This window comes from Pogoniulus pusillus, chromosome 41 (genome assembly GCF_015220805.1).
Source record: "Pogoniulus pusillus isolate bPogPus1 chromosome 41, bPogPus1.pri, whole genome shotgun sequence".
NCBI lineage: Eukaryota > Metazoa > Chordata > Aves > Piciformes > Lybiidae > Pogoniulus > Pogoniulus pusillus.
Genome location: NC_087304.1, coordinates 4233835 through 4252400, shown reverse-complemented (window position 1 = coordinate 4252400; position 18566 = coordinate 4233835). Strand labels below are relative to the sequence as shown.

Genomic DNA, 18566 nt, shown 5'->3' with positions numbered 1-18566 from the left:
CAGCAGTGCCCAGGTGGGCAGCAGAGCCAATGGCATCCTGGGCTGGCTCAGGAGCAGTGTGGGCAGCAGGACAAGGGAGGTTCTTGTGCCCCTGTGCTCAGCACTGCTCAGGCCACCCCTGGAGTGCTGTGTCCAGCTCTGGGCTCCTCCATTGCAGAGAGCTGTTGAGGTGCTGGAAGGTGTTTGGAGAAGGGCAGCAAGGCTGGGGAGGGGCCTGGAGCACAGCCCTGTGAGGAGAGGCTGAGGGAGCTGGGGGGGTGCAGCCTGCAGCAGAGGAGGCTCAGGGCAGAGCTGATTGCTGCCTGCAGCTGCCTGCAGGGAGGCTGTAGCCAGGTGGGGTTGGGCTCTGCTGCCAGGCAGCCAGGGCCAGAAGAAGGGGACCCAGGCTGAAGCTGTGGCAGGGCAGGTTGAGGCTGGATGTGAGGAGGAAGTTGCTGGCAGAGAGAGTGATTGGCACTGGAATGGGCTGCCCAGGGAGGTGGTGGAGTGGCTGTGGCTGGAGGTGTTGCAGCCAAGCCTGGCTGGGGCACTGAGTGCCATGGTCTGGTTGGTTGGCCAGGGCTGGGTGCTGGGTTGTGCTGTTTGAGCTTGGAGCTCTCTTCCAACCTGCCTGATTCTGTGATTATAGAATCATTTATGTTTGTGCAGGTTCAGTAGCCTCAGCCACAGGTATGTTAGAAAAATAGAGTAGTTTATTTACAGGATAATGGATTTCCAGGCTTGGACAGCAAGGTGTTGATTTCATCTGCACTGAGGGGCCAGGTGAGATCCAGCAGCCTCAAGCACATGCTCTGTGCTGAGCAGACACATGGCAGTGCACTGGGATTTGAGAGCTGTGACTTGCAGAGTGGGCAGGGGACAAAGCAGTAGCACCGTGGGGCTTAGCTCCACTGCTCCCCCCCAGAACCATCAGTGCAGCAACTGCTGCTTCCCCTAGGGCAAGGAGAAGGGGACCCAGTGGCTCCCTGTCCTTTGCCACAGCCCATGGGAACCTCAGCAGAAATGTGCAGTTGGTTTCCTGTGGCTGTGAGAAGGAGCTGGGGAAATGCAGGAGTCAACTCCCCCTTAGTGAGCCTGCCTGGAATTCAGCTCTGAGGTCCTGAGAGAGGTTCTCCTGCCCCTCTGCTCTGCCCTGCTGAGGCCACATCTGGAGCACTGAATCCAGTTCTGGGCTCCCCAGTTCAAGAGGGACATAGAACTGCTGGAGAGAGCCCAGCCCAGAGCCACAGAGATGCTGAAGGCAGTGGAACAGCTCTGTTAGGAGCAGAGCCTGAAGGAGCTGGGGCTGGGAGCTGGGAGCAGAGGAGCTGAGAGGTGACCTCAGCAGTGGTTCTCAAGATGTGCAGGTGAGTGGCAGGAGGCTGCAGCCAGGCTCTGCTGGGGGATGCCAGTGCCAGGCCAAGGGGCAGTGGTGGCAGCTGAGGCAGAGGAAGCTTCATTTAAAGATGAGGAGGAATTTTTTGCCTGTGAGGGTGCCAGAGCCTGGCACAGGCTGCCCAGGGGGGCTGTGGAGTCTCCCTCTCTGGAGACATTCAGAACCCCCCTGGATGTGTTCCTGTGTGCTCTGCTCTGGATGCTGCTGCTCTGGCAGGGGTTGGACTGGATGAGCTTTGGAGGTCCCTTCCAGCCCCTGACACTGTGGTTCTATGCTGAGTGTATTTGGAAGTGGCTAAGAAGGAACTCGAATGCTGTGTGTGCTGTGCTGTGCTGTGCTGCACCCAGACCTCATGGCCAGCTGCCTGGGGACACAAGGCACAGCTGAGTGCCCCTGGCTGCCCTGGCAGCATCACCTCCTTAGGTCTGGAGCTAATTGAGAAACAAAAACCTGTGCTGGAGAGATGAAAAAGCAAAATTCACTAAGAGCCTTTCTTGGTCCCGGGCAGGAAGGGTTTGTGCTGAGGAGCAGAGAAGGAAGCTCAGGGAAGAGCTGCTTGGGACTTGTCCCCTGTGTCTGCCCCGTTCTCTGTCTTGGTGGCGATGCTGTAGTAGTAGGAGCGGATGATGTTCTCCACGGTGCTGAACCCTGGGCGCTCCTCCCACCTGCAGAAAGGACCAACAGAGAGGATGGAAGTGGATTGGCTCGAGGAGAAGATACTCAGCAGCCAAGAACCAGGGGAGGAGAAGAGCAGTGCAGGTGTAGCAGGGCTTAGAGGGGCAGCTGGGACTGCTCTGGGGTGAAGGCATCCTGGGGTGTGTTAGGCAGAGTGTGTCCAGCAGATCAAGGGAGGTTCTCCTGCCCCGGGGAGACCTCATCTTGAATACTGTGTTCAGTTTGGGGCTCCCCAGTTTGAGGGACAGGAACTGCTGGAGAGAGTCCAGCAGAGGGCTCTGAGGATGAGGAGGGGACTGCAGCACTGCCTGCTGAGGGAGGCTGAGGGCCCTGGGGCTGCTTAGGCTGCAGAAGAGAAGACTCAGAGGGGATTGAATCAATGTCTGTCAATCTCTGAGGGCTGGGGGTCAGGACGGGGGGACAGGCTCTGCTCACTGCTCCCTGGCACAGGACAAGCAGCAGTGGATGGAAGCTGCAGCACAGGAGGTTCCAGCTCAGCACAAGGGCAACTTCTTGTCTGGAAGAGTCCCAGAGCCCTGGCACAGGCTGCCCAGAGAGGTTGTGGAGTCTCCTTGTGTGGAGCCTTTGCAGGCCTGTCTGGATGTGTTCCTGTGTGCCCTGAGCTGGGTTGTGTGGTCCTGCTCTGGCAGGGGGGTTGGGCTCTATGATCTCCTTGGGTCCCTTCCAACCCCTAACATCTGTGATCCTGTGAAGGCACAGAGCCTGTGGCATCTTTATACAACTGGATGACCTTAGAAGGCTTTCCCAACCCAAACAATTCAATGATTCCATATCTTCCAGGACTGGTAGTGGCAGGTGGAGGGATGTGAGAGTGGAGCAATAGATGCAACAGGGAGCAGGAATGGTAGTGGCAGGTTGAGGGCTGTGAGAGTGAAGCAATAGATGCAACAGGGAGCAGGAATGGTAGTGGCAGGTGGAGGGATGTGAGAGTGGAGCAATAGATGCAACAGGGAGCAGGGAATGGTAGTGGCAGGTGGAGAGATGTGAGAGTGGAGCAATAGATGCAACAGGGAGCAGGGAATGGTAGTAGCAGGTTGAGGGATGTGAGACTGAAGCAATAGATGCAACAGGGAGCAGGAATGGTAGTGGCAGGTTGAGGGATGTGAGAATGGAGCAATAGATGCATCATGGAGCAGGGAATGAGAGCGAGGCAGGAGACAACATCTGCTTTGTGCTGTCCCTTCCCAGACAGTCTGTGCTGTTCTGAGGCACCTGCTGCCCAGCCAGGAGCTGAGCTGGGCAAAGCCTCACCTGAAGGTCCAGCACTGCTGCATCAGGCTGTACATCTCTGCTGGGCAGTCTGTGGGGCACTCCAGGCGCTTGCCCTGCTGGATGAAGCCAGTCACCTCTGGGCCTTTCAGTTTCTAGGACAGCAACGAGTGGGAAGTGCTGAATGGTTTTGCAGCTGGCAGCAGGGTTAGAGCCATAGAATTGCAGAACCAAGCAGGTGCTGCAGTTCCAGTGTGTGGCAGCCTGCCAGGGAGGAGGAGGAAGCTCTGCTGTGGCATCCAACCCCCATGGCTCCAGCTCTAACTCACCTTGTAGGGCTTCTGCCCATAGCTGAAGGCCTCCCACATGGTCACACCATAGCTCCACACATCACTCTTGCTGGAGAACTTGTGGTAGAGGATGCACTCTGGGGCATACCACTTCAGGGGCCACTTGCCTGCTGTCTTGGCCTGCAGCAAAAGCACAGAAGGACATTTTCACCCCAGGGCACAGCCTGAACCTGACTTCTGCCAGGCACTGCTGTCTTGGTGGCTCTGCTCAGCCAGCCTGGGGCTACAGGACACTGTGCCATGATGCTACCTAACTCTGACACTCCAGCCCCAGGGCTCAATGCACAGCTGGAAAGGTGAGGCCTGGCTTGATCTTCATCCTCTTCTGCCTGCCCCCTGCTCCTCTATTACAGAAGCGTAGAATCAGGCTGGTTGGAAGAGAGCTCCAAGCTCAAACAGCCCAACCTAGCACCCAGCCCTGTCCAATCAACCAGACCATGGCACTCAGTGCCCCAGCCAGGCTTGGCTTCAACACCTCCAGCCACGGCCACTCCACCACCTCCCTGGGCAGCCCATTCCAGTGCCAATCACTCTCTCTGCCAGCAACTTCCTCCTCACATCCAGCCTCAACCTGCCCTGACACAGCTTCAGCCTGGGGCTCCTTCTTCTGGCTCTGGCTGCCTGGCAGCAGAGCCCAACCCCACCTGGCTACAGCCTCCCTGCAGGCAGCTGCAGGCAGCAATCAGCTCTGCCCTCAGCCTCCTCTGCTGCAGGCTGCACCACCCCAGCTCCCTCAGCCTCTCCTCACAGGCCCCTCCCCAGCCTTGCTGCCCTTCTCCAAACACCTTCCAGCACCTCAACATCTCTCTGCAATTCAGGAGCCCAGAACTGGACACAGCACTCCAGGGGTGGCCTGAGCAGTGCTGGGCACAGGGGCACAAGAACCTCCCTTGTCCTGCTGCCCACACTGCTCCTGAGCCAGCCCAGGATGCCATTGGCTCTGCTGCCCACCTGGGCACTGCTGCCTCCTCTGCAGCTCCTCTCTCCCACCACCCCCAGCTCCCTCTCTGCCTGCCTGCTCTCAGCCACTCTGGCCCCAGCCTGTAGTGCTGCTTGGGGTTGTTGTGGCCACAGTGCAGAACCTGCCCTTGGCCTTGTTCAGTCTCATCCCCTTGGCCTCTGCCCACCCATCCATCCTGGCCAGGTCCCTCTGCAGAGCTCTGCTCCCCTCCAACAGCTCCACAGCTGCTCCTGGCTTGGTGTCTCCTGTCACCTCACTGCACTCCATCCTCCTCACTGCCTCTGCATTCAGCTGAGCTTCCACTTTGCCACCCAGCCCTTGGCAGAGCCCTTTGCAGCTCCACAGCAGTGATGGCAGCCTGAGTGGGATGTGATCATGCAGCAGAGAAGATCCCAAACCCCCTACCTCTGGGGATCCTAACCCCCACCCAGAGCCAGGAGGGCTCCTGCTAGCTCTGGTCTGCTTACACTTACCTTGTAGTAGCTGTCATCAGCACCAAGAGCCTTGGAGAGGCCAAAGTCACTGATCTTGGCATAGTGCTGGTTGACCAGCAGGACATTCCTGGCTGCCAGGTCTCTGTGGACAAAGTTCTTTTCCTCCAGGTACTTCATCCCCATGGCTACTTGGTGCATCAGCTCCACAATGTTGCTGACTGCAATCTCATTCCTGGGGATGAGGGGAAAGGAGAGCAGCAGTGACACAGCAGCTGCCATGGTGGTGCCCCCCAACCTTCCCAGCTGCAAGTCAGGTGAGCATCTGGCTTGAGGCTCTTGTGCTGTGCTGCTTGGTCACCACCTGGTACCCTGTGGTGCCCTGGCACTCGAGGGCTGTAGCACCTCTGCTGAGGTTGTTCAGACTGGGATCACCTTAGAGCTGCCTTCCACTACCTGAAGGGATCCTACAGGATGGCTGCAGAAGGACTCTTTTGTTGGGAGGGTGTCTAGAGGCAGGACAAGGGAGAATGGTTTTCTGCCAGGCAGCCAGGGACAGAACAAGAGGACACAGCCTCAAACTGTGCCAGGGCAGGTTCAGGCTGGACATCAGGAAGAAATTCTCCATGGAAAGAGTGATTGGCATTGGAATGGGCTGCAGAGGGAGGTGGTGGAGTGCCCATCCCTGGAGGTGTTTAAGAGGAGGTTGCATGAGGCACTGGGTGCCAGGGGTTAATGAGAAGGGTTAGGTGATAGGTTGGACTCTGTGATCCTGGAGGTCTCTTCCAACCTGGTTGACTCTGTGCATCCTTCCTCCAGCAGCAGCAGCAGCCCCTGTCACCTCACACAACAAGACAGCTCCTGCTGTTGCCACCTTCCCTCCAGCTACAAAGCAAAGGTGAGCTGGCAGCAGACAGCTGAGAAGCCACAGCTGACACCAAGCTGTGTGGTGTAGCAGCCAGGCTGGAGGGCAGGGATCCAGCCAGAGAGAGCTGGGCAGGCTGCAGAGGTGGGCACAAGCCAAGCTCAGGAGGTTCAACAAGACCAAGTGCAAGGTCCTGCAGCTTGGTCAAGGCAATGCCAAGCACCAATCCAGGCTGGGCAGTGCCAGGCTGGGGAGCAGCCCTGAGGAGAGGGACCTGGGGGTGCTGCTGGAGGAGAAGCTCAGCAGGAGCCAGCAGTGTGCACTTGCAGCCCAGAGAGCCAAGCAGAGGCTGGGCTGCAGCAGCAGCAGTGTGGCCAGCAGGGCCAGGGAGGGGATTCTGCCTCTCTGCTCTGCTCTGCTCTGCTGAGAGCCCATCTGGAGTCCTGCATCCAGCTCTGGAGCCCCTGGGACAAGAGGGCTGTGGAGATGCTGGAGAGTGTCCAGAGCAGGGCCAGGAGGATGCTGAGAGGCTGCAGCAGCTCTGCTGTGAGCACAGCCTGAAAGAGTTGGGGCTGTGCAGGCTGGAGCAGAGGAGGCTCCCAGGTGACCTTCTTGTGGCCTGCCAGGATCTGAAGGGGGCTCCAAAAAAGCTGGGGAGGGACTTTTGAGGCTGTGAGGGAGTGACAGGAGTGGGGGGAATGGAGCAAAGGTGGAGGTGGGGAGAGTGAGGCTGGAGGTGAGGAGGAAGTTGTTGAGCAGGAGAGTGGTGAGAGCCTGGCAGGGGTTGCCCAGGGAGGTGGTTGAGGCCCCATGGCTGGAGGTGTTTGAGGCCAGGCTGGCTGAGGCTGTGTGCAGCCTGCTCTAGGGTAGGGTGTCCCTGGGCATGGCAGGGGTTGGCACTGCCTGCTCCTTGTGCTCCCTTCCAGCCTTGACTGATTCTCTGAGTCTGTGATCTCTTCACTCACTTCTTGGAAGCCAGGAACTTGTTGAGTGGTCCTCCAGAAGCCATCTCCATCACCAGCATCAGGGACTCTGCCTCGCAGACGCCGATCATGCGGACAATGTAGGGGTTGTCCAGCTGGTGCATGATCTGAGCCTCCTTCATCATCTCATCCTTCACTGTCCTCTCGTTGTTGTTCTTCAGCACCTTTATGGCTACATCGATCTGCTTCCTGCACAGGACACGAGAGGGAGACACAGGAGGTGAAGCCAACAGCTGCTGGATTGGTGGATCACAGCCTCATGGGATGCTGTTTGCTCTCCTGAGGGTGAGCTCTGTAGCCTCTTTGGGTGGAGTCCAGAACTCTGTTGGGATCCCAGACCTGCTTGAAGGTCAAAGAGGTCCTTAAAAGGGACAGGAACTGCTGGAGGGAGTCCAGCTGAGGGCTATGAGGATGAGGAGGGGACTGCAGCACTGCCTGGTGGGGAGAGGCTGAGGGCCCTGGGGCTGCTTAGGCTGCAGAAGAGAAGACTGAGAGGGGATTGAATCAATGTCTGTCAATCTCTGAGGGCTGGGGGTCAGCAGGGGAGGACAGGCTCTGCTCACTGCTCCCTGGCACAGGACAAGCAGCAATGGATGGAAGCTGCAGCACAGGAGGTTCCAGCTCAGCACAAGGGCAACTTCTTGTCTGGAAGGGTCCCAGAGCCCTGGCACAGGCTGCCCAGAGAGGTTGTGGAGTGTCCTTGTGTGGAGCCTTTCCAGGCCTGTCTGGATGTGTTCCTGTGTGCCCTGAGCTAGCTTGGATGGTCCTGCTGTGGCAGAGGGGTTGGACTGGATGAGCTCTCTGGGTCCCTTCCAACCCCTGACATCCTGGGATCCTGTGATCCTGGGATTCTTGTGACCTCCTCAGCCTTACAAATGCAGGCCAGCATTTGGCATCTGCAGGTCTGAAGGTGCATCAGCCTCACACCAAGGTCTGCATCAGCCTCACACCAAGGTCTGCATCAGCCTCACACCAAGGTCTGCATCAGCCTCACACCAAGGTCTGCATCAGCATTGCCATTTGTCAAGGAGGAAACTCAGGACCCAGACAGGCAGAGATCATCTTTGTGAGCTCAGAGACAACCCAGGATGGTTTCTCAGTCTCACTCCTTTGCCCTGGCACAGACCAAGATGACCTCAGCAGCCTGGAGCTCTGAGACCAGCAAATGCCTTCAGAAGTGGCAGTGGTGCCCAGGAGCATGCAGTGCAGAACACACTCTCAGGGCAATGCCACTGACAGCTCATGCCAAGCCACCACTGACCTCCCAGAGCAGCTCTCACACCTCCACTCCATCAGGAGAGCTGAGGCCACCTCTGAGCTCAGCCTGCACCACTCTCCTCCAGGCCACCACTCACTTTCTCATCTTGTAGACTCCTTTCTTGACAGAGCCAAAGTTTCCTGCTCCCAGTTCCACTTCATCCATCATCAGGTGGTCCCTCTTCAGGAAGAGTTTCTTATCCTTCAGCTCCTCAGGGTCACTGTAAGGGCTCTCGTAGACGCTGGAGTCCATGGGGAGCAGATGTGAGCTCCCTGCCCCTTCCCAGGAGAAGCAGCAGTAAATGACAGACCCTTCCCCATCCCCCTTCCCCTCCCTGCCTGGGGAGGTTTTCTTTTGTCTCTTGGCCAATTCTCTTTCAGGTTCTAGGAGGAGAGGCTGAAAGAGTTGGGGCTGCACCAGGTTGAACTCTCTCAGCTCCCTCATTCTGTCCTCACAGCAGAGCTGCTCCACCTTCAAAGGTCTCTGCCTGAGCTAAAAGGTCTCTGCCTGAGCTAAAAGGTCTCTGCCTGAGCTGAAAGGTCTCTGCCAGATCTGAAAGGTCTCTTCCAACCCAGATGATTCTGGGATTTCATGAGCAGTTTTCATTTCAGTTAGGGCCAGGAGGATGCTCAAAGGCTGCAGCAGCTCTGCTGTGAGCACAGACTGAAAGAGTTGGGGCTGTGCAGGCTGGAGCAGAGGAGGCTCCCAGGTGACCTTCTTGTGGCCTGCCAGGATCTGAAGAGGGCTCCAAAAAAGCTGGGGAGGGACTTGTGAGGCTATCAGGGAGTGTCAGGAGTGGGGGGAATGGAACAAAGCTGGAGGTGGGGAGAGTCAGCCTGGATGTTAGGAGGAAGTTGTTGAGCAGGAGAGTGGTGAGAGGCTGGCAGGGGTTGCCCAGGGAGGTGGTTGAGGCCCCATGGCTGGAGGTGTTTGAGGCCAGGCTGGCTGAGGCTGTGTGCAGCCTGCTCTAGGGTAGGGTGTCCCTGGGCATGGCAGGGGTTGGCACTGGCTGCTCCTTGTGCTCCCTTCCCACCCTGTCTGGTTCTGTAAGTCCCTGCACCCAAGCCTCCCCCCTGGCCATCTCCCTTCCTTTCACTCTGCTGGTGCAGAAGTCAGGATGGGCTGAGGGGGTCTGAGAATTCCCAATCCACAGAGCAGGACCTGGGCATGTGCATGAGCTCACTCCAAAGGTGCTCACCTACAGGGTCTGGAGTGTATCCATCTGCATTGAGAGGGCCAAGGTTCCTCTGGAAAAGAAAGGAATAAAGTGGGTGAAGGAGCCAGGGGAAGCTGCTTCGGTGTGAACCAGGGAAGGAGAGGGCTGAGGAGACTTCAGCTCAGCTGCTGCTTCCCTCTGACAGGCCCTGGGGTGAGCACAAGAGACTGGAGTGGCATCAAGGTGACTTTTCTCTTCCCAGCCCTGGCTGGTAGCTCCCTCCACTGCAGCTGCACAGCAGAGATCAGACCCTGTGGGGGGTTCAGTGCCACAGAGCCTGGATGCAGCATCACCCTGCAGCCACCCAGGCTGTGCAGGACGAGGTCTGTGGTTACCTGAGCAAGGAGAGGATGCTTCAAACCTGCCTGGATGTGATCCTGCACAACCTGCTCTGGGTGACCCTGCTCTTGTAGCTTTGCAGGCAGGTGTTGGCCTCTTCTCCCAGGTAGCTAAGGGCAGGACAAGAGGAAGTGGCCTCAAGTTGTTCCAGGGGAGGTTTAGGTTGGAGGTTAGGAAAAACTCCTTTGCTCAGGAGTGGTCAGGGCTTGGCACAGGCTGCCCAGGGAGGTGCTGGAATCCAGGGAATGAATTGATGTGGCACTTGGGGCCACGGTTTAGTGGCCATGGAGGTGCTGGTTGGTTGGACCTGATGGTCTCAGAGGGCATTTCCAGCCTTCCTGACTCTGTGACAGGCACCCACTGGTCCAGCAGAGCTCCAAGCAGCAGCACTGCTTGCTGCAGAGGCATCACAACGTGGGAGCCCAGCACAGACTGAATGCTCCAGCCCTGGTTTAGCCTCCTCTGGGCTCTGGGCTGGGCCACTCCAGTCTCCCAAAGCAGTTGGTTTCAACACTGCTCAGCACTGGGAGCAGTGACTGAGCCCAGACGTGCCCCCAGGCCAGGGACGTGGAGGGAGCACAAAGAGCTGGCTGGGGGCCAGCAGCCAGGCTGAGTGTTCCCAGAATCTGACTGTGTCCTCCTTGCTCCTGCCTGGCAAGGAGGGCAGGGAGGAGAAGGCTCCCCAAGGACAGGCCTGCATGGTGCAAGGAGCTCGCTGTGAATGGAAACCATTTCCAGATCTAATGGTGGCTGTGCCCAGCTACTCCTTGTCCCCATCCCAGCTGGAAAGGGGACAGCAGTGCAGCTGGGCTTGGTATATTGCAGCTGAGTGGGGGGGCTTTAGAGAGGGGGAGCAGAGCTGGGGGAGAAGAGCTGGGGGAGCAATGTTGGAGGAGCAGAGCTGGGGGAGAAGAGCTGGGGGAGCAATGTTGGAGAAGAGTTGGAGGAGCAGAGCTGGGGGAGCAGAGCTGGGGGAGCAGAGCTTGGGGAGCAATGTTGGAGGAGAAGAGCTGGAGGAGCAGAGCTGGGGGAGCAATGTTGGAGGAGCAGAGCTGGGGGAGCAATGTTGGAGGAGCAATGTTGGGGGAGCAATGTTGGAGGAGAAGAGCTGGGGGAGCAGAGCTGGGGGAGCAATGTTGGAGGAGCAGAGCTGGAGGAGCAGAGCTGGGGGAGCAATGTTGGGGGAGCAGAGCTGGGGGAGCAATGTTGGAGGAGCAGAGCTGGAGGAGCAGAGCTGGGGGAGCAATGTTGGAGGAGCAGAGCTGGGGGAGCAATGTTGGAGGAGCAATGTTGGGGGAGCAATGTTGGAGGAGAAGAGCTGGGGGAGCAGAGCTGGGGGAGCAATGTTGGAGGAGCAGAGCTGGGGGAGCAATGTTGGAGGAGCAGAGCTGGGGGAGCAATATTGGAGGAGCAGAGCTGGGGGAGCAATGTTGGAGGAGCAGAGCTGGGGGAGCAATATTGGAGGAGCAGAGCTGGGGGAGCAATGTTGGGGGAGCAGAGCTGGGGGAGCAATGTTGGAGGAGCAGAGCTGGGGGAGCAGAGCTGGGGGAGCAATGTTGGAGGAGCAGAGCTGGGGGAGCAGAGCTTGGGGAGCAATGTTGGAGGAGAAGAGCTTGGGGAGCAGAGCTGGGGGAGCAATGTTGGAGGAGCAGAGCTGGAGGAGCAGAGCTGGGGGAGCAATGTTGGGGGAGCAGAGCTGGGGGAGCAATGTTGGAGGAGCAGAGCTGGGGGAGCAGAGCTGGGGGAGCAATGTTGGAGGAGCAGAGCTGGAGGAGCAGAGCTGGGGGAGCAATGTTGGGGGAGCAGAGCTGGGGGAGCAATGTTGGAGGAGCAGAGCTGGGGGAGCAGAGCTGGGGGAGCAATGTTGGAGGAGCAGAGCTGGGGGAGCAATGTTGGAGGAGCAATGTTGGGGGAGCAATGTTGGAGGAGAAGAGCTGGGGGAGCAGAGCTGGGGGAGCAATGTTGGAGGAGCAGAGCTGGGGGAGCAATGTTGGAGGAGCAGAGCTGGGGGAGCAATATTGGAGGAGCAGAGCTGGGGGAGCAATGTTGGAGGAGCAGAGCTGGGGGAGCAATATTGGAGGAGCAGAGCTGGGGGAGCAATGTTGGGGGAGCAGAGCTGGGGGAGCAATGTTGGAGGAGCAGAGCTGGGGGAGCAGAGCTGGGGGAGCAATGTTGGAGGAGCAGAGCTGGGGGAGCAGAGCTTGGGGAGCAATGTTGGAGGAGAAGAGCTGGAGGAGCAGAGCTGGGGGAGCAATGTTGGGGGAGCAGAGCTGGGGGAGCAATGTTGGGGGAGCAGAGCTGGGGGAGCAATGTTGGGGGAGCAGAGCTGGGGGAGCAATGTTGGAGGAGCAGAGCTGGGGGAGCAGAGCTGGGGGAGCAATGTTGGAGGAGCAGAGCTGGGGGAGCAATGTTGGAGGAGCAATGTTGGGGGAGCAATGTTGGAGGAGAAGAGCTGGGGGAGCAGAGCTGGGGGAGCAATGTTGGAGGAGCAGAGCTGGGGGAGCAATGTTGGAGGAGCAGAGCTGGGGGAGCAGAGCTGGGGGAGCAATGTTGGGGGAGCAGAGCTGGGGGAGCAGAGCTGGGGGAGCAATGTTGGGGGAGCAGAGCTGGGGGAGCAATGTTGGAGGAGCAGAGCTGGGGGAGCAATGTTGGAGGAGCAGAGCTGGGGGAGCAATGTTGGAGGAGCAGAGCTGGGGGAGCAATGTTGGAGGAGCAGAGCTGGGGGAGCAGAGCTGGGGGAGCAATGTTGGGGGAGCAGAGCTGGGGGAGCAATGTTGGAGGAGCAGAGCTGGGGGAGCAGAGCTGGGGGAGCAATGTTGGAGGAGCAGAGCTGGGGGAGCAGAGCTTGGGGAGCAATGTTGGAGGAGAAGAGCTGGAGGAGCAGAGCTGGGGGAGCAATGTTGGGGGAGCAATGTTGGGGGAGCAATGTTGGGGGAGCAGAGCTGGGGGAGCAATGTTGGAGGAGCAGAGCTGGGGGAGCAATGTTGGGGGAGCAATGTTGGGGGAGCAGAGCTGGGGGAGCAATGTTGGAGGAGCAGAGCTGGGGGAGCAATGTTGGAGGAGCAGAGCTGGGGGAGCAATGTTGGAGGAGCAGAGCTGGGGGAGCAATGTTGGAGGAGAAGAGCTGGGGGAGCAGAGCTGGGGGAGCAATGTTGGAGGAGCAGAGCTTGGGGAGCAATGTTGGAGGAGAAGAGTTGGAGGAGCAGACCTGGAGAAGCAGAGCTGGAGAAGCAATGTTGGAGGAGCAGAGCTGGGGGAGCAATGTTGGAGGAGCAGATTTGGGGGAGCAGAGCTGGAGGAGCAGATTTGGGGGAGCAGAGCTGAAGGAGCAAGCTTGAAATGCAGGAAGATTGAACCACTGAGGCACCAAAACCCCCAAAGCCTCCCCAGGACTTACACTCATGGAGGGGTGGGTTGGTGGGACTGGTGCTGCAGATGCTGTGAATGAGGAGAGAGAAGTTATTAAGGGTCTGCCTGTGCCCCAAGCAGGGTCAGAGCATCAGTCCCTGAGGACCTGTGTGGTCACCTGTGTCTGACCCCCCCCCCCCAAAAGGATGCTTTCCACAGCCTGAGCCAAAGCAAGGTGCAGAAAGGTGCCTGGGTCTGGGTGGTGTTCCCAGCTGAGCCCTCAGGGCAGACACAGCCTCACTGCAGCACTGCTGGGCACTGGTGCCAGAGCTGGCAGGGAGTGAGCTGCACCCCAGGAGAGCAAAGGTGCCATGGGCAGGCTCTGCAGTGATGTTTGAGACCCCTGGGCTGGGATAGAGTGACCACAGAGTGACTCTGTCTCAGTGACATCCCATAGGGATAGGGTTTGGAGTGCTCAGCCCCAGAGTCACCACACAGCAGCCTGGCAGGACAGGTCATTCCCAGGTCATCCTTCAGAAGCCTTCTGCTTGGCAGCAGCAGCAGCAGCTCCATTTGGAGCACCAATTCCCCTCCTACATCTGCTCACATCTTTGGGCCACCCTAGGCCAAGGCTGGAGCTTGGCCACTTTCAGCAGACAACATCAAATGAGAGCTGCCCATCTGACCAGAGCACCTCACTGCCCCCTCAGCACCAAAGTAAGGCTAACTCAGGTTGGTGTTGCTCAAACTGGCTCCACTGGGTGGGGAAGTGAGGCCAGGGGATGGCTTTCAGAGCTGTCACCTCACCTGGCATGTTGGGATTGGGACAGGCTTCCTTCAGGTAGAAGATCAACCCATCTGGTTTGAGTTTCAGGTACTCCACCAACTGGGAAAGGAAGTGGAGGGGGGGGAAAAAGAGATTATATTGTGAGGAGAAAACCATCTCTTGTTTATTGCAGCCAGCTTGGGTGGCAGTGAGCCCTCAGATGGATGGCAGAGAGGGACTAGAATTCTCCTTTCTCTCCTCTCCTATCTCTCTACTCTCCTAAGCTCTTGCAGAGCTGGGAAGAACTTGGGAGGTTAGATAAGAGCCAGGGAAAAGGAAAAGCCCCAGCAGGAGAAGAGTGTTTTCAGGAGGGTGTTCTTGCTGTCCCAGCCAGAAAGGATTCTGAGTTGTGTTGTCTTTGATAAAGCCTGGGAGAAGGCTTTTGTTTGCCCAGAGGAGCTCTGTGGGTTCATAGATTCATGGAATGGGTTGGGAGCTTCAAGATCATTCAGCTCCAACCCTCTGCCATGGGCAGGGACAGCTCCCACTAGAACAGGCTGCTCAAGGCCTCATCCTGCCTGGTCCTGAACACCTCCAGGGAGGTTGTGGAGCACAGAAGCACAGAATGTGATCAAAGATCACATTCTGTGCTTCTGTGCTCCACAACCTCCCTGGGCAACCTGTGCCAGTGTCTCACCACCCTCAACCTCTGCCAGTCTCTCACCACCCTCACTGCAAACAACTTCTTCCCAACATCCACTTTCAATCTCCCCTCTGCCACTCCAAACCCATTCCTCCTCCTCCTCTCATTCCAAGCCCTTGTCAATAGTCCCTCCCCAGCCCTTCCATAGCCCCCTTTAGATCCTGGAAGGCCACTCCAAGGTCTCATTGAAGACTTCTCCAGCCTCAATCTCCCCTCTCCCAGCTCAAAGCCATTGTCCCTTAGCCTATCACCACAAGTCCTTGTGACAAATCCCTCTCCAGCTCTCCTGTAGCCCACTTCAGGCACAGGAAGGCAGCTCTGAGGTCCCCCTGGAGCCTTCTCTCCAGGCTGACCAAGCTCAGCTCTGGCAGTGTTTTGCACAAGCCACAGAAAGGTCTGGGGCAGAAGGGAGCTTGAAGAACATCAAGTCCCAGACCTGCTGCCAGGGGCTAAAGTGGCTTCTCTGTGAGCACACAGTGGGCAGCAGAGACTCAGACAATCATAGACTCATGAACTCAAAGACTCATAGACTCATGAACTCATGGACTCAAAGACTCAAGGACTCAACGACTCATGGACTCAAAGACTCATGGAGTCAAGGACTCAAAGACTCAAGGACTCAAAGACTCAAGGACTCAAAGACTCAAGGACTCAAAGACTCATGGACTCAAGGACTCAAAGACTCAAGGACTCAAAGACTCAAGGACTCAAAGACTCAAGGACTCAAAGACTCATAGACTCAAGGACCCAAGGACTCATGGACTCAAGGACTCATGGACTCAAGGACTCATGGACTCAAGGACTCATGGACTCAAAGACTCATGGACTCAAAGACTCATGGACTCAAAGACTCATGGACTCAAGAACTCAAAGACTCAAGGACTCAAAGACTCAGAGTCATAGAGTCAAGGACTCAAGAACTCACAGACTCAAGGGCTCAAAGACTAGTCCAGGCCAGAAGGGGCCTCCAGAGGTCACCCAGTCCTGCCCCCTGGCCGTCATCAGGGACATCCCCACCAGCCCAGGTCACCCAGGGCCTCATTAAGCCTCACCTTGAATGTCTCCAGGGAAGAAGCTTCAACCACCTCCCTGGACAACCTGTTCCAGTGCTCCACCACCCTCACAGCAATGAACTTGTTCCTAACATCCAATCTAAATCTGCTCTTCTCCAGCTCAGACCCATTGCCCCACGTCCTGTCACTGCAGGCCTTTGCAAACAGCTTCTCTCCAGCCTTCCTTAGGCTCCCTTCAGGTCCTGGAAGGCTGCTGTTAGGTCCAAGCATCCCAGGCTGGTACCTGCCAGAGGGTGTCGAACTTGGTGCCCTCGGGGATGGCGTACTTGCCCGACTTGTCCTGCTCTATGCGGTAGTGGTAGACAGTCTTGCCATAGACCAGGGACAGGGCATAGGCACCATTCTCCTTCCTTTCTCTCAACCTGGAGGGAAGCAGAACTCTTAAACCAGGCTCAAAGTTCACAGGCTCACAGATGTCAGGGGTTGGAAGGGACCCAAGGAGAGCAGCCAGTCCAAGCCCCCTGCCAGAGCAGGACCACACAATCCAGCTCAGGGCACACAGGAACACATCCAGACAGGCCTGGAAAGGCTCCACAGAAGGAGACTCCACAACCTCTCTGGGCAGCCTGTGCCAGGGCTCTGGGACCCTTCCAGACAAGAAGTTGCCCTTGTGCTGAGCTGCAACCTCCTGTGCTGCAGCTTCCATCCACTGCTGCTTGTCCTGTGCCAGGGAGCAGTGAGCAGAGCCTGTCCCCCCCTCCTGACCCCCAGCCCTCAGAGATTGATAAGCATTGATTCAATCCCCTCTCAGTCTTCTCTTCTGCAGCCTAAGCAGCCCCAGGGCCCTCAGCCTCTCTTCCTCAGCCAGTACTCCAGTCCCCTCCTCATCCTCAGAGCCCTCCCTTGGACCCTCTCCAGCAGTTCCTGTCCCTCTTCAACTGGGGAGCCCCAAACTGAAGGCAGTGCTCAAGATGAGGTCTCAGCAGGGCAGAGTAGAGGGGCAGGAGAAGTCTCTGGTAGACATTTGAGTCTCTGGGAAGCTTAAACCAGATCACTACACCTGCCTGTGATAGATCTGTACCCACTCTGGTAGGCATTTGAGTCTCTGGTAGGCATTTAAGTCCCTGGGAAGCTTAAACCAGATCACTACCCCTGCCTGTGATAGATCTGTACCCACAGCCTGCCCAACCTCTCCTCCCAGCAACACGAAGCTGCCACCCACAGAGGTTGGTAGCCAGCCCAGGGGCACAGCACCTGCCAGGCCTTGGCACACTCACAGGAATTTCCCATCAGGCTGTGCTCCTGAGTAGAGCCTCCTTTCAGCCTCATCCCGGGCAATGCTGCCATGGTACCAGGGCATCCTCTCGTGGGCTGTGGTGGCGATGAGCTTCTCCACCTGTGGAGCTTGGCTTATGATGGCCTGTTCCAGTGCATCCCCCTGGGAAAGAGGGAGAAATGAGACCTGCTGCCAGCCTGCTGCGTGGCTTCAGCACAGCCTTCTCTGCACCCTCTGGGGCAAGTGACACAGGAGACTTGGAAGGTCTCAGAACTGAAGTCCCTGGGCTCTTTGTCATGGCTGCTGCAAGGGTGGGTTGGATGCTGCTCTGCCCTGAGCCTCCTCTGCTGCAGGCTGCACCCCCCCATCTCCTTCAGCCTCTCCTCACAGGGCTGTGCTCCAGTCCCTTCCCCATCCCTGCTGCCCTTCTCTGGACCCCTTCCAGCTCCTCCACACCTTTCCTAAGCTGCCTCCTGGCTCAGCTCCCCCCCCAGCCCCCCTGCTCCCTGTGCAGTACCTCCAGCTTCCAGGTCTGCCTCACGTACTCCCGCACCATATTGTCCCTGATGCTGTCGAAGACCCCAGCCTGGGGCTCCATGCCGGGGGGGCGGTTGCAGGGCTTGCGGAGGGTGCAGCAGAGGCCGTCGGCATCCTTGGAGTAGAACTCGCAGAGCTCCTCGGGGCCGCAGTGGGCTTTGCCCCCCGCGATGGCGTAGGTGCCGTTCAGCTGCCGCTCGATGGCGTAGTGGTAGAACTGCAGCTCGTAGACCATGGAGAGGACATAGCCCCCCAGGCTGCGCAGGCACTGCCGCAGCAGGAACAGCCCATCCGACATCCCCCCCAGCTTCAGGTGCTCCTCCGCTTCCGACCTGCCGATGCTGCCGTAGTAGAAGGGCAGGTGAGCTGCGGCGTCTGGCATCTCCGAGCGCCGGCTGGGGGGCAGCTGGTGCGGGGCTGGGGCTCGGGCTGCAAGAGCATCACAGAGGCAGGGAGTCCCAGAGTCAGGCACAGAGACACAGAGTCACAGTCAGAGTCAGACTTGTAGAGTCACAGTCAGTCACTGAGGCACAGAATCACAGAGTCATAGAGTCAGAGTCACAGTCAGAGTCAGTCACAGAGTCATAGAGTCAGTCACAGAGTCACAGAATCACAGTCAGAGTCAGTCACAGAGTCGTAGAGTCAGTCACAGAGTCATAGAGTCAGTCACAGAGTCACAGAATCAGTCAGAGTCAGTCACAGAGTCCCAGAGTCAGTCACAGAGTCACAGAATCACAGTCAGAGTCAGTCACAGAGTCGTAGAGTCAGTCACAGAGTCATAGAGTCAGTCACAGAGTCACAGAATCAGTCAGAGTCAGTCACAGAGTCCCAGAGTCAGTCACAGAGTCGCAGAATCACAGTCAGAGTCAGTCACAGAGTCCCAGAGTCAGTCACAGAGTCACAGAATCAGTCAGAGTCAGTCACAGAGTCCCAGAGTCAGTCACAGAGTCACAGAATCACAGTCAGAGTCAGTCCCAGAGTCATAGAGTCAGTCACAGAGTCGCAGAATCACAGTCAGAGTCAGTCACAGAGTCACAGAATCAGAGTCAGAGTCACAGAGTCATTCAGTCCCAGAGTCATAGAGTCAGAGTCCCAGAGTCAGTCAGAGACAGAGAGTCACAGTCAGAGTCAGAGTCATAGAATCACAGAGTCACAGTCAGTCACAGAGGCACAGAGTCACAAAGTCAGTCACAGAGTCAGAGTCACAGAGTCACAGAATCATAGTCATAGAGTCAGAGTC

The 18566-nt window shown here is 57.6% G+C and overlaps 1 protein-coding gene across 3 annotated transcripts; it reads right to left on the bottom strand.

Annotated features, from left to right (window-relative positions):
- Nucleotides 1-1880: 1880 nt before the first annotated feature.
- Nucleotides 1881-17708, bottom strand: LOC135192068 (tyrosine-protein kinase ZAP-70). 3 transcript variants are annotated; one of them, XM_064174902.1, is made up of 13 exons: nucleotides 17307-17708; nucleotides 16791-16951; nucleotides 15797-15935; nucleotides 13839-13917; nucleotides 13083-13121; nucleotides 10152-10165; nucleotides 9327-9375; nucleotides 8226-8406; nucleotides 6853-7059; nucleotides 5065-5257; nucleotides 3610-3750; nucleotides 3323-3435; nucleotides 1881-2040 (listed from the first exon to the last, which is right to left on the bottom strand). In XM_064174902.1, exons 1-13 carry the CDS (start codon nucleotides 17706-17708, stop codon nucleotides 1917-1919), a joined length of 1842 nt encoding a protein of 613 aa, XP_064030972.1. In that variant the 3' UTR covers nucleotides 1881-1916. The 3 variants fall into 3 exon arrangements, with proteins under 3 accessions (XP_064030972.1, XP_064030973.1, XP_064030971.1); XM_064174903.1 differs by lacking the exon at nucleotides 10152-10165 and adding an exon at nucleotides 9706-9721 and having other exon boundaries at nucleotides 9327-9373; XM_064174901.1 differs by lacking the exon at nucleotides 10152-10165 and having other exon boundaries at nucleotides 13081-13121.
- Between the last annotated feature and the right edge of the window lie 858 nt (nucleotides 17709-18566).

Excerpts from the sequence above, each read along its gene's own strand:
- LOC135192068 (XM_064174902.1), bottom strand. The coding sequence starts at position 17,708 with ATGCCAGACGCCGCAGCTCACCTGCCCTTCTACTACGGCAGCATCGGC. Across the intron at positions 13,918-15,796 it reads AGTTCGACACCCTCTGGCAG|TTGGTGGAGTACCTGAAACT; the intron begins GTACCAGCCTGG and ends TTCCTTTCCCAG. Across the intron at positions 8,407-9,326 it reads ATACACTCCAGACCCTGTAG|GGGCAGGGAGCTCACATCTG; the intron begins GTGAGCACCTTT and ends TCTCCTGGGAAG.